General features: G+C 36.9%; 1 protein-coding gene across 3 annotated transcripts; it reads right to left on the minus strand.

The window, feature by feature from the left end:
- Nucleotides 1–350: 350 nt before the first annotated feature.
- On the minus strand, nt 351–11,667 carry Cdc42 (Cell division cycle 42). Of its 3 annotated transcripts, none has more exons than XM_073979632.1 (4): nt 11,506–11,667; nt 4,898–5,198; nt 1,647–1,844; nt 351–1,566 (listed from the first exon to the last, which is right to left on the minus strand). In XM_073979632.1, the coding sequence occupies exons 2-4, from the start codon at nt 5,183–5,185 to the stop codon at nt 1,477–1,479; spliced, it is 576 nt and encodes a 191-aa protein (XP_073835733.1). In that variant the 5' UTR covers nt 5,186–5,198; nt 11,506–11,667; the 3' UTR covers nt 351–1,476. The 3 variants fall into 3 exon arrangements, with proteins under 3 accessions (XP_073835733.1, XP_073835735.1, XP_073835734.1); XM_073979634.1 differs by having other exon boundaries at nt 11,312–11,529; XM_073979633.1 differs by lacking the exon at nt 11,506–11,667 and adding an exon at nt 10,015–10,390.
- Nucleotides 11,668–13,395: the final 1,728 nt, after the last annotated feature.

The raw sequence follows: 13,395 nt of genomic DNA on the forward strand, positions 1-13,395 counted from the left end.
GGTTAGCGTTTAAAAATGTATTGTATTTTTTTGAATGTAGTTTTAGAATTTAAGAATTTTATTGTTTCGCTTTTTATACTTTGTTTTTTGTTTTGTTTTTTATTATAATATCTGAAATCAATAGTTACAATGTCTAGAAACTAAAATATAATGTAAAAATTGATAATTGTATATATAAAAATATGTTTTTTTGCTTTTTTGTTTTGTTTCTCGTTTAATATATTATTATTATTATTTATTTTTATTAATGATTAATATTGTATATATTAATATATTTTTTTTGTTTTTATTTTAAATAAAAAATGCATTAGTTCAAGTAAGACGAACTAGAAATCATTTTTGTCTCTTAATTTTGTTTTATTTTTGTTGTTGTTTACTATTTTATGCACTTGTTGCTGGGGTTTTTTTTAAATGGATGATTAATTAAAAGAAAACAATGTACTTTTTATTGTGGGCGCTTATAATTTACGCTTAAGATGGTAAACCACACAAAGCGCGGCGTCAGTGTAAGAAAAGAAACAAAACGAAACACTAGTATGCGGGTATTGTTTTACTGTGTGGGTGGATTGTGTGTTAAGAGAGTTGGGGAAAGAGAGAGAAAAATGTCTAAATCTGTCGAACAGTGGAGATGTTAGTTAGCGTTTGAATGTTATAACAACTCGGCTGGGTGTTGTGTTGATGCCTTAAATCAAGATTGCTTTTTCATGATGATCTTGTGTTAGTTCTTGTTTGTTTTCTGTTTTGATGTTGTTTTTTTTTTTCAATGACAAATAACATTAGCTTTCTGTTTTGTTTTTTCTTGTTTCATTTAAATGTTGCGTTTCTGTTTTATTATTTCAATAAATCATCAATTCATTTAATTTTATATTATTTTTGTAATATTTAATTTAAAGATAAATAATTTTTGTTACTGCCATCATCAGTATGGATGTGTGAATGTAGTAGAGGGTGTTAGATGTCTGTTGCTGTTGTTGTTGTTTACGACGAGCTTCATTTAAATTGTTGTTTGTTGTTGCATTTCTAAAAAATAGTTTTAACATTACTTTGAATGTTATTTTTGTTGGTGTTCTTTTTGTTTCAATTTTTTTTCTTATAGAATTTAGGACCATCAAATATTGATTAATGCAAAATTGTTGTTTTTGTTTTATATTAAATTGTGTATGTTATGTAATTTATTGCTGGTTCCTTAGTTTTTTTTTTTTTATTTTTGCTGCAGTGACTAAGCTAGAAATCCGAGTTTCGTTTTTTGTTGTTGTTAGTTTTCATTGTTTTTTAGTATTCCATTTAAACTTATGACGCTTTTCAAATATAATTAATCCATCTGTTTTTTTTCATATAAATCCAATAGTTTAATGTTGTTGTTGCAGTGTTTGTTGTTATGTTTTTCTTTCTTTTTGTTTTTAGAAATTATTGATTGCGTGTGTATGTAAACTTTCTTGTGTTTCTCTTCAAATAAATTATAATACACATAAAAAATTATAAGAATCTGCACTTCTTTTTCTTGGCGGGTTCTGGTGGTTCCAATGCAGCTAAAATTGCCTCATCGAAAACATTTTTAAGACCTTTCTGCAAGTGTTCCAGGAAAAGAAAATGAAAATTAGTAAAATTTGTTCGAGAATAAGTATTAGATCTATTTTCCGTCATACCTGTGTTAAAGCAGAGCATTCCACATATTTGACTGCCTTCAATTCCTTGGCCAATTTCTCACCCATTTCAATGCCAATGGGTTTTTGTTTATTCTTGGCCAATTTTTCCAATGTACTGGTCTCATCACGCAAATCTATTTGCGTTCCCACCAACAGGAAGGGTGTCTTCTGGGCATGATGTTGAATTTCTGGTACCCACTGCAATGGAGGAAAAGACAACAACGAAAGATTAGTGGGGAGGTTAATAATGTAGGATGGTGATTAGAAAAGAGACATTATTAGATGTATTTACCGAGGAGGAATCTCACTCATACCGCCCAATGGATCTAATTTCCTATCCACCACTCACTTTTATTGTTGGCTTACAGCTGTCGGGCTATTATCTCAGGAGGTAGGTAGGGAATTTACTCTAATAAATTTATAAATTTCAAAAAAGGACCCAAATTGAATTTAAGCAATTTCTTCGATGCTCACATCTCGAAAAGTATGGTCTCCCCTAGCCAGGGGTAACAATCTTGACGCGATGTGAGGGCTTAAGGTCACAATCCCCCCCACCCAATCTTCTGAAAGCTTGGGCCGAGGAGATTGTGGTCGACCAAAGGTTACCCACATAGTGATCTCCTACGTAACAGAGATCCCCTAACGCCGGGGTGTCAGGCGAGTCCGTGCCTATCGGTGTTTCAAGGTTTGCAGTTAGGGTGCCAACTGTATTAGAACCGAGCCTCATTGAACACCTGGGCGCATCAATGTAGTATAGACTTAGTTGACAAGTCCTTGCCATGGTACAGGAGGGCTATGCCATGGTCGACCTCCATTCCCCCATTAATCAATGACACATGGATCTGAACACTTTTAAAAACAAAAACAAAACAAAAACCCCCAAAAATCCAAAACCCAATGATGACAACAAAACCGCAACGCCCATGGACTATGATACTACCACGACCATATCTGACGAGATTCAATCTACGGTTGATAGGACAACATCTTCGGTAGGGGACGGACTAGTTCTACTCGTTGAGGACAGCCTTGCCGAGCAAAGTAGTAGCTCCTGGCCATGCTGGAGCGGATGGTTTCCCCAAGCCCTAGTCGGAGATGTGTTTCTGATGAGGCCGAGGACAATTTATCCGACGACGAACTCAACAACACAGTTGTTCCAGCAGTTGCAGTTGCGGATAAACTGTCCTCGAACTCAGCGGAAACTACAAAACCTGCGGACACGGGATCACCATTAACCCGGGGTATCTGTACATCGGCCGTAGCCGACAGGCCAAACCTGCAGAGACAAATTGCCACTGTGGAGGAAACCACGACCAAAGCTTTGGACGACAAAGTTCCCTCCACCTCAAGCATAACTGCAGATCGATTGGCAAAATACAAGTGGGGCTACCCAAGGTCCTTGCACTACCTCAAGAAGTGCATCGCCAGGGAACCTTCGACTATCTCGGTGAGGGATTGAAAATTAATCAAAATCAATCTCAAGGCGGTGAGTAAATACGAGAAAAAGTATCATCACCTACCCAAGAGAAATCCTGAGATTGATAGGCTCTCCCTCATCCAGATGGTCAAACATGCCTTCAACTGCACTTAAGCGAAAGCCTTATGGAAAGATGCCAGATGGAGTGATCCGATATAGACCATCTTGAAATTTGATGCCATGGAGACCGGAGCGGAGCCGCCATCTACTTACGCCAAGGTAGCCGGAAAGAAATACGGGAATGATAGGATAGGCAAATTGAAGCTGATGAGGAAGGATGAAATACTTCACCTGTCCAAAGCGGCTGTATACGTCAAGGGGTTGGTTGCAAATTCGAGACAACACAATCCTCGAACAGCCCTTAACTGGACATAGTTAAAATTTGTTGAGGTACCCTAAATATATGTCAATGATTTATTGGAATACTAAGAATTGGGGGCCTCTTATTGTACCACATGGGCCCGCATGCGAGCACGGCCGCTCTCGGCGATGTAATCAGCAGTTTATCTACCCCTTAGGATTGGGTGCCACCGTGGTGCAATGGCAAAATACCCCTCACTAATGTTGGCGACATTTCCTGAGTACTTCAGCCTTGAAAAACTTCTCTACAAGTGGTGTCTTAGGATACGCCGTTCCGACTCGGCGATAAACAGTAGGTCCCATACCATTGAGCCAAATATGAATCGGGGTGCACTCATTGATATGAGAGAAGTCTCCCTTGTCCTGTATGGGATGTTGTGGAACAATGTTTGTTTGTTAGGATAGGCAAATTGAAGCTGGTGAGGAAGGATGAAATACCTCACCAGCATACGGATATTGCTGCAAATTTGTGACAATACAATCCTCGAACAGCCCCCCTTAACTGGACATAGTTGAAATTTGTTGAGGTTCGCTAAAGAGGTGTAAATGTCAATTTACCATTGCGGAAACTATAACGCTTCGAAGACCGGTTTCGACTTGCGTCTTGGAGGTCACTTTTCCCGATGAGGGTACTATTTTTGGAAGAGCAAACGCGTTTTTTACTGCTGAGCTTTTATCGTTTTCTTAGAAGGTAATGGTTTCCCAGTCGGCCCAACCACCTTGACTTCCCTACTGCCTGTGAAATGTTCTCCTCCGCGTTACCCTAGCCTCTCAAGTTTAAATCGGGCTTAGAAGCAGACCCCTCTTTTACAGATGTCGTTTGTTTAGAACTTCCTTACAGCCTGTGAGCGTTACCCTAGCTCATGATGAAATTATAAGTTGACGTAAAACCGCATGGTGGTTGGTTTCAATCTGTCAATTTTTTTGTTATTGTAAATAAATTGTATGAAAACGTAAACAACAATTTTGACAGCTTGAAGCTTCGATCAAAATTGAGTTGTTGTTGTTAGACGGAGCTTTTTTCGCCTTCTTAGAAGATAATTGTTTCCCTGTCGGCCCAACCACTTTGACTTCCTCTTACAGCCTGTGAAAGTTGCCCCTCCGCGTTACCCTAGCCTTTCAGGTTTAGAAGCAGACCACTTCTTTACGGATGTCGTTTGGTTTAGAAGTAGGTTCTTTAGGTTTTTTCATTCCTATTTCGGTTGGACTCGGCTTCGGAACAGTTTTTGACCCCCCTGCTGCCTTTTTCGTATTCTCCACTACAATTTGTCTGATCGACTAAAAAATGTCTGGCTGAATGGATTTTTTTCTAAATATATGTATGTGGATGAGATTTTGGATAGAGCCTGATGCTGACGTGCTGAGTGTATTAAAAATATTACGAATTTATTATTTCCAAATTTCTTGCACTTACCTTTTCTTTGACGTTTTCAAATGAACTAGGACTAACGACTGAGAAACACACCAAAAATACATCTGTTTGTGGATATGACAATGGACGCAAACGATCGTAATCTTCTTGACCAGCTGTATCGAATAGACCCAGTGTGTATGGTTCACCGCCGATCATAACAGTGACAGCATAATTATCGAATACTGTGGGTACATATTCCGAGGGAAATTTATTGGTGGTATACGAAATCAGTAGGCATGTTTTACCCACAGCACCATCGCCAACAACAACACACTTTATGGTCTGCATTGTTCTGCGTTAGCTGAAAAAAAAAAGAAAAATTTGTGAGAAAGAAACAAAAGTTACATTTTTTAATTTTTGCAAAATTTATTTTTCTACGAAATACAAAGATTAACTCGGTTTCTACTTTAAACGGTTTATTACAATTACTTTTTTAGATATTCTGTGCATTCAATAAAACAACATTCAGTATGTCGAAGTTTTCACTTTTAGATTCAATAAATATATTGTGAATTTAAACACCTTTAAGACACATCCCCAAATACAAACAAAATACAAAAGCAATCAACCACCAACCATATATCGTCCCTTATAACTTATGCTGTGTCGAAAGTTGACACACCTTTTGAAGAGTGGAAATTATGTAAATTTTTTAAAAATGCATTAAAAGGGGGCAACTTTTTAAGGAGAATATTTTCAAAATTGACGTTGTCATGTAAAGCATTAAGTGGGGGGGTGGTTAGGAAAATATGACAATAACCTTGGTTTAGCTGCATGGGCGTAGCCAGGAATAGCTAGGGAGGGTCAGCTGCCCCCCTCTAGATCCTATAAAACAGTTCATTTGTACGTAAAAAAATATAAATATTACGAAAAAACAAGCATTTTGGGGATCTTCTGGATCCTCAGAATGCTGGGGTTAGAGAAGTGGCATCTAACAGAGAGTAACCTCTAATAGATGTATGATCGTCTCTCCTCTGCACTCTGTGGATCCTTTGGCTGTATCAGGTGTGGTTGGTACCTGCTACAAGTCACTAAGCTTTACTTATCGAAATGAGGTGAACTTTAAGGACAAAGATAAAGACAAAATTGTTGCAGACCGGTCTGCGCCTGACGGGACCAAAGTTATGGGCGGAGCCTACCAACACGGGACTCTAAAGACAATTGAAGAAAATATTAGATCGACTATGTAGAGAACTACTTGGTCGAGAAGAGCAGAACAGGTATATGCCCCTGAGGAAATATTACGCAATCTGACTCTAACCGACGACGAGCTAGGTGATCACAGCTAAGTATACTAGGAAAAATGAGATCAACATTGAGCTCTCCCTTATTCCATGTTACTCTCATCTGGACTCAGATGCTTAACTGGCAGCAAATCCAATTAAAAAAAAACTTCACGGGTAGAATGCCACAGGGACATTTACTGACGGCGGAGAATCCAACATCAGTCAATGACCCTAAGGATAGATCTGCCAGAGAAGTTAAAGATACAAAACACTACAAACTTGTCATGATGTATATTCGCAAATTCGTAGGACGAGATCCTAATTTACATTCTGAGGAGGTCTTCTTTATCAGAAGAAGGTACATACATGAGAAAATGCGAAAGAACTGACCCCAATGTACCTCGAAGCGAAAATCGGGTGGACAAAATCTTCTTTCCAGACTCTGTAGCTGTTCAAAACAAAGCAAAAAAGTAGAAATGACGCAACCTACAGCCTCAAGCAACATGGTGGAGTCAATCTTCCCAGGAGGGAATGAAGGCGAAAGAATCGGCCCCTACACCAACAATATCCGTAAAGGAGATAAATTGACGGAGCGTTACGTTTCTTAAACCGACCCATACCCGGAAGACAAGGGTTAATCGGAGGACAATCGGTTCTGGGAACTTCAAGAAGTCGAGGTGATTGGGCCAACTAAAAACCATCATCTTCTTAAAAAACGAACAACAAAGCAAAAAAAAAAAATGCGGAAAAGTTTCATGGGCACAAAAATCCTTACACCAGACCGGCTCCAATGATGCCCGCTGATGAACTTTGAGTGGCAATTATACACAGAAGAGAGAATCAGCGAAAATCACTAGTTGTTAGACAAACCCGGTCTACACCTTTTTCTGATGTAATTCGAAACATTCTAGTTGTAATTCGTAACACTTCGAAATTCGAAATATTCCATTTGTAATTCGAATTATTCTATTTGTAATTCGAATTATTTTATTTGCAATTCGAATTATTTCATTTGAAATTCGTATTATTCCATTTGTAATTCGAATTATTCCATTTGAAATTTGAATTATTCCATGTGTAATTCGAATTATTCCATTTGAAGTTCGAATTATTCCATTTGTAATTTGAATTATTCCATTTGTAATTCGAATTATTCCATTTGTAATTTGAATTATTCCATTTGTAATTCGAATTATTACATTTGAAATTTGAATTATTTTATTTGGAAATACACATGAAATCATTCGAATTACAAATGGAATAATTCAAATTACAAATGGAATAATTCGAATTACAAATGGAATAATTCGAATTTCAAATGGAATAATTCGAATTACAAATGGAATAATTCGAATTACAAATGGAATAATTCGAATTACAAATGGAATTCTCGAATTACTTATAAAATGTTACGAATTACAAATAGAATTCTCGAATTACAATTAAAATAATTCGAATTACATCTGAAAAGGGTGTACTTCTGTGATGGTACATCAGGGTGACGGTCAGTTCGGCAGCACCTTCCTTCAAAAGGACGCCAACTGTTATAACAAAAAATCGCGAAATTTCCGTCTTCAGGCTCTTAATGGCTAATCTGTCTTATGTCTATAGATTACCCCCCTCACTTTAAGAGACCTGTTATCTGTAGAAGAACCCTTCTCCGGATAGAGGACAGCCTTACTAGGTCTTATATTCGTCGAAGTCACTCATATATAGGAGATCCCATTTTTATTGAAGATTCCTCTAGAAGGTCTTCTATTTACAAAGGTCGTAGGAAGGTATTCCATGAATGCAAGACCACTTTAGTAGATCTTATATCAGTAGGATAATCTTTAAGGTGCCTTCTATCTACAGAAGATCTCTCTAGTTTGTCTATTATTTCAGACAAAACCAGACTTAGTGAACAGTTTCTGATTTTTGAAGGTTGTTATCTCTGGAAGGTCAAATGGCGTTGTGTCCTGGGCATAAATAGAATACTCTACCAGCTGGCGGAAAAATCTGAAATGTTTACCACAGGTAGATCTTTACGTCCTGAGTACAAAAATATAAAGTTTGTTGGGGGAAGTCCATACTTCCCGAGATATGGGTCCCTGAAGTTCCGAAAATTCCCTTGTTAAAGTAAGAAAAAAATTTAAATTAAAAAAAATGTTGTTTTCGTGCCCTAAATTGGCTACTGTCCATAGGAGAAAGTCTTAAATCCCCGGCCGAAGACCGGCTACTTAGAAAAAACTTACAACTAAAAAAAAAATCAGATTCAGGAAGATTGTGATCCGCACAGCCGATGGATATTTCACAACAATCTAAAAGGAGACCATCCTTATCGAATGATGATCAACTAACAGTGGTTGAAGTTCCACAACAAGTCGAGCTGAGCTTCAGAGTTGACCTATCAAGCTTTTACACTTTGAAGGTTCTTTCCTATCTACTAAAGTTTCCAAATATCCCCTCTATGAAATGCATGTCCTAGTGATCAGCTTAATTACGACAAACTATAGTGAATATTTCAGAACATTCCGATAGGACAATCTAGGATTATCACTGAAGTGGGTATCTATGGGATCCGCTATCAAATGTTGAATATTTTAGAACTTCTAAATTGGACACTCAGGCTACTTTAATTTCTGAACTTTTTTAAGCCCAATAATTTCATTTACTCTAAACAAAATGTGTATTTTTGAGATCAACACAAGAATTCTTCGACTTTCGCCAATGACACATATCTCCAAACAAGTCGGGATTACGCGCGACCTGTCGTTTCTGGAACTTTGAAGGCCTTTTTCGGGATGTATGGACTTGCCCAGATAAAAAATATATGTTTGTGTTCAGGACAATAACCCCTACCTGTGGTAGAAAGTCCAAAGGAATCTCAGGGACGCACCTATAGCCTATCTTACCCCAAAGTTTTTTTTTATAAATATTAATATTTAAAATAGGCGGCCTTCGGCCGAAAATTTAACACTTTCTCCAATAGACAGGTACAGAACTTGTCAACGCGAACTCAGTTTTCTTGTAAATAATAAGTTTTTCCTAATATCACTTGCGCATATACATCAGAAAGTAAGGACTTCCCATAGATAAAAAATATGTCGTTGTGTTCCAGACAATGAGACATATTTGTGGTACAATTTTCAGAATATCCTCTATATATGGTAGTGATTAGCATAGTGACACCCATTCTAAAAATAAAAAAACAACAAATTCATTTCCGAAAACGCCAAGAATGTTATCTCGAAAAGTATAGATTTCCCACGGAAAACAACTTATCGTTGTGATCAGCTTAATAGGGCCTACCAATGGCAAAAAATTCAAACCAATCCTAGATATGCCTTTAAACGACATTTGCTTCTGCTCAAATAAATTGGAAGGAATAGCAAACAAAAACAAAAAAAAACATAAAACTTGTGATGTCTAATTTACTAATTGCCAAACTTCTGTATATTTTGCTAAAACGTCCCAGCAAGTTCCATTAACAGCTGAATAAGAAACTAAACATAGCACGTGACTCAAAATTGAAACGTAAGCCAGTGATTTTATTTCAGCTGTGAAATAAAAATGTCTTTTCTGCTGTTTGATAATCCGGGAGGGAGGAGTTGCTTTGTTTGCAACACAACAACACAGTCATTAACATTCTTCAGTGGCTGTGATAACTTCCTTACTTCCTTCCTGCATTCTACACTTTGTAATAATCATCGTTATTATAATGTCGACGGCGAGGGCGAGGAGTAAAACACAAATGTAGCAAAAGATACGACGACACTTGTGTATATGAAATATCTTCTTTTTTTCAAACACTGGGGTTTCACAATTTAAGCACTGCTCCTACACATAAAATACAGGCAGCAGAGCCCCCAATGCAGGCAGACTGACAGACAATAATACAAACATACATACGATTTTATTGTGTGTTTTTAATGGCAGGGCGCGACTGCAGCAGAACAGCTTTGGCGATTGCAAACAGAATAGAGTTATGGACAGACAGCTATGAAGAAATTCCCAATATCGGAAGTTGCCAACAATGGACAATGAATGACAGCAACGCAATTGATCGTTTTGACTTTTGTAATTTTTGTTTTTCCAACTCCCCACAATTCTTGGAATGCACTGCACATTCAATTAATTAATCAATGAAGTGAAAAGAAATTGTATTTCTTCAGCCCTTTTTGCACAGCGAGAAGTGATCGGATCGTTGGTTTGGTTGTGTTGTGGCCTAGCCAGCCGATACTTCTCGTCGCCGCCTATCTTACTATGAGTCAACACAATAAACGACGCTCTGCTCTGCCAGTACACAATGTCCGGGGGAAAACTAAATGTGTGATAACATGATAAGAAAAGAACTGCCAATCGAAGCAAAAACAAAGAGACAAAATTGGAAACAAGTAAAAAACAATAACAACAAGAACTCGCAAAGCAAGCATAGTTAACGATTTCAGGCAATTGTTCGTTCATCACGTCCCTTACCAACTCCCACCCGATTAATATGGACGTAGTACGTTCAAACAACATACACACAAGCTAAACTCCTACAGTCACCATACTCTAGCGGAGGAAAGTCAGACCACATAAACACACACCCATACACGATTATTCTTTTTTTACTTCGATTGATGTATGCAAGCAGCAGCAGAAGCGGCGGAGGAGCTGATGTTGTTTAACATTGCATTACGATTGAAAGTCTGATTTCCAAACTTGTTTTTAGGAATTTAGCACAAGAATAATTGAAATAATCCACCATACAAACACACAAATAGCAACAGCAAAGTCGTCTGCAGTTGCTGCTCAACTAACAACAAGAAAAACAACATCATCTCAGTCCGCGCTCCATCAACATATTAGCATTTTGCAAAGTTCTTTTAGAGGAATTAAATATGGATTAGGCGACAGACGATGGATGGTAGGGCAGAGGACTGTTCCCTTTTTTAACCATTTGTCCAATTTAGCTATTGTTTTTATCGGCTCGTTCCCCATCTAAACAAAGAAGCTTACAAACCATAAAACAGGCAAATACGCAAAAATTTTCAATAGGGAAATTATTTAGGCTACATTTTCCCCCACTCCGTTTTCATCAAGCAAACACACACACCAACAACAACAATTCAATATTCTCATCATCATTCTTCTTTGTTGACTGCTTCTTCAACGACTTCATCATCAGCGCACCGCAGTCGACCGACGCCGCTGCTGTCATCACCTTTTTATATTTTTTGTGCTTCTTCTTCTACTTCTTTCTTTCGGTTGTGTCTCAACTTTTCACTTTAGAATTTTCTCTTTTCCGCATCACAATTTTTTATAATTTTTAAACTTAATTTTTAGCACATTCTATTGCACTTTACTTTAATTGCATATTTTGCAATATTTAGCAAAAATTCTTGTTAATTTACTTACATTTTTAACAAGAAATTTATGGGTTGGGCACAGATCAATTCGTCGTCGTACCGGAGAACAGAGCTTACAATGAAAATAATCACGCCGTTTGTTATGGCATGTATGCCGACAGTGTTGTATATGCGCCGTTTATTGTAGTGATACAAATTGCAACTCTGTTTGAAATAGCAGGGAAACAATTTTGGCGTTGAACGTTTGTCGTAAAATACGCCAAACAAAACAGGAATTACCGTTAATGTTTACATTAGAGCTTTTTGCCGTATTAACTGTCTTTGTGAAAATTTATTTGACGTATACGTAATAGAATTGACATTTGAAAAGCCGTGAATTTAATAAATCCAGTTATATGCAAACATGCTATAAACCAACTTTACTCAAACGTTGGATGTGATTATGGCTTTAATATGACAACTTCATCCACTGGATTTGCTAAACCAAGCTAGTCTAAAAGGCGTAGTACACTATATGTGAGCTAAAACATTAAAAAAGTTTTGCATATGTCAAATTCATTGCGTATACTTAAAAAAAATCAACTGAATTTGTGAGGAGAATTAATTTGACGTATAGCTAATGGATTTGACATTCGAAATCTACTGGATTTCGTAAATATAAACGTACTATAAAAGTACATTTACATTTACGAAATCGAGTGGATTTCAACTGTCAATTCCTTTGCATATAGGTCAAATGAAATCTCATCTTAAATACATTGGATTTCATTTGACGTTTATGCAATGGAATTGACAGTTGAAATCGAGTGGATTTCGTATATGTAAACCTAGCAAAACAGCATATATGGCGTACTTTAAAGGTTTTAGCTCACATATGTACATGATACGATAAAGGAAGGAAGAACAGGCTATGAAAAATTATTAGTACTGTTACGGAATTAGATTTAACTAATGGCCGTGTAGACGTTGTTTTATTCCCCGATACGATTTGTACCAAATAAAACAGGGTTCGTTTTAGATTACGTTTCTACAATGCTTTATTTACTTTATTACACTTATTCGGAACCGACTTTAATTACTTAGCACACAGCTAGTCTCTAGTTAGCACGCAGCCATTCTTTAACCGATCTGTTCAGTTCAACGCTTAAAACACGACTACTCCGTCATTGCCATTTCCCCGGTATTTATATCCCAAAGTCTCCCTGTTCTAGAGTCCTCCAGAACACATATGGCAACATCTCGAATCTGTGCAGCGAACACACAGACGCACATTCGCACTAAGCGAACAACCATACTCACATACATACATGGGGGAATACAATTGGACGACAAGCACAGTAATGACGTAACTACAACAACAAACAAGTGCAATAAAGTAGTAACAAACTAAACGATAATTACATGATTGTGGCAAAACAAAAGCACATTAATGAAAGGTAAAGAACATCTAGAATAATGAAGATAATTCTACATGATAATTGTTGTTGCTTAAATAAAGTAACTGCGTAATAAAACTTTACGTTACAATTCAAATTTTTAAATTAACGGAAATTAAACTAAATTAACTTAAACCTATCAGTTCCATTCGTAACAGTACGTTTAGACTATTGTGATCTAAGTTGTCAATTTCATACAATATTGGTCTGGTAACAGTGGCAAAAAATGGTAAAAGTGGTGAACTGGTCTCATATAAATTGTATGCTTGTTAAAGTAAAGGAACGCTTTGCATGTTAAAAATGGTAAGTCTTATGCCACACTATGAAAATTTTCATGTACGTGAAAATGAGTTTATAGGCAAGAGGCGTGAAGGGGGTGAAACTCTGTACACAAAGTTCTGTAATCTGAAATTATTCTTTGTGTTTAAATTCGTAACTCTCGAACCAATGCAAAGCAATAAAAATATCAACATTTTCATATAATTTCATATATGTGTGTAGAC

Source organism: Musca autumnalis, unplaced genomic scaffold (assembly GCF_047663935.1).
Source record: "Musca autumnalis isolate F117 unplaced genomic scaffold, ASM4766393v1 scaffold_3, whole genome shotgun sequence".
Lineage (NCBI taxonomy): Eukaryota > Metazoa > Arthropoda > Insecta > Diptera > Muscidae > Musca > Musca autumnalis.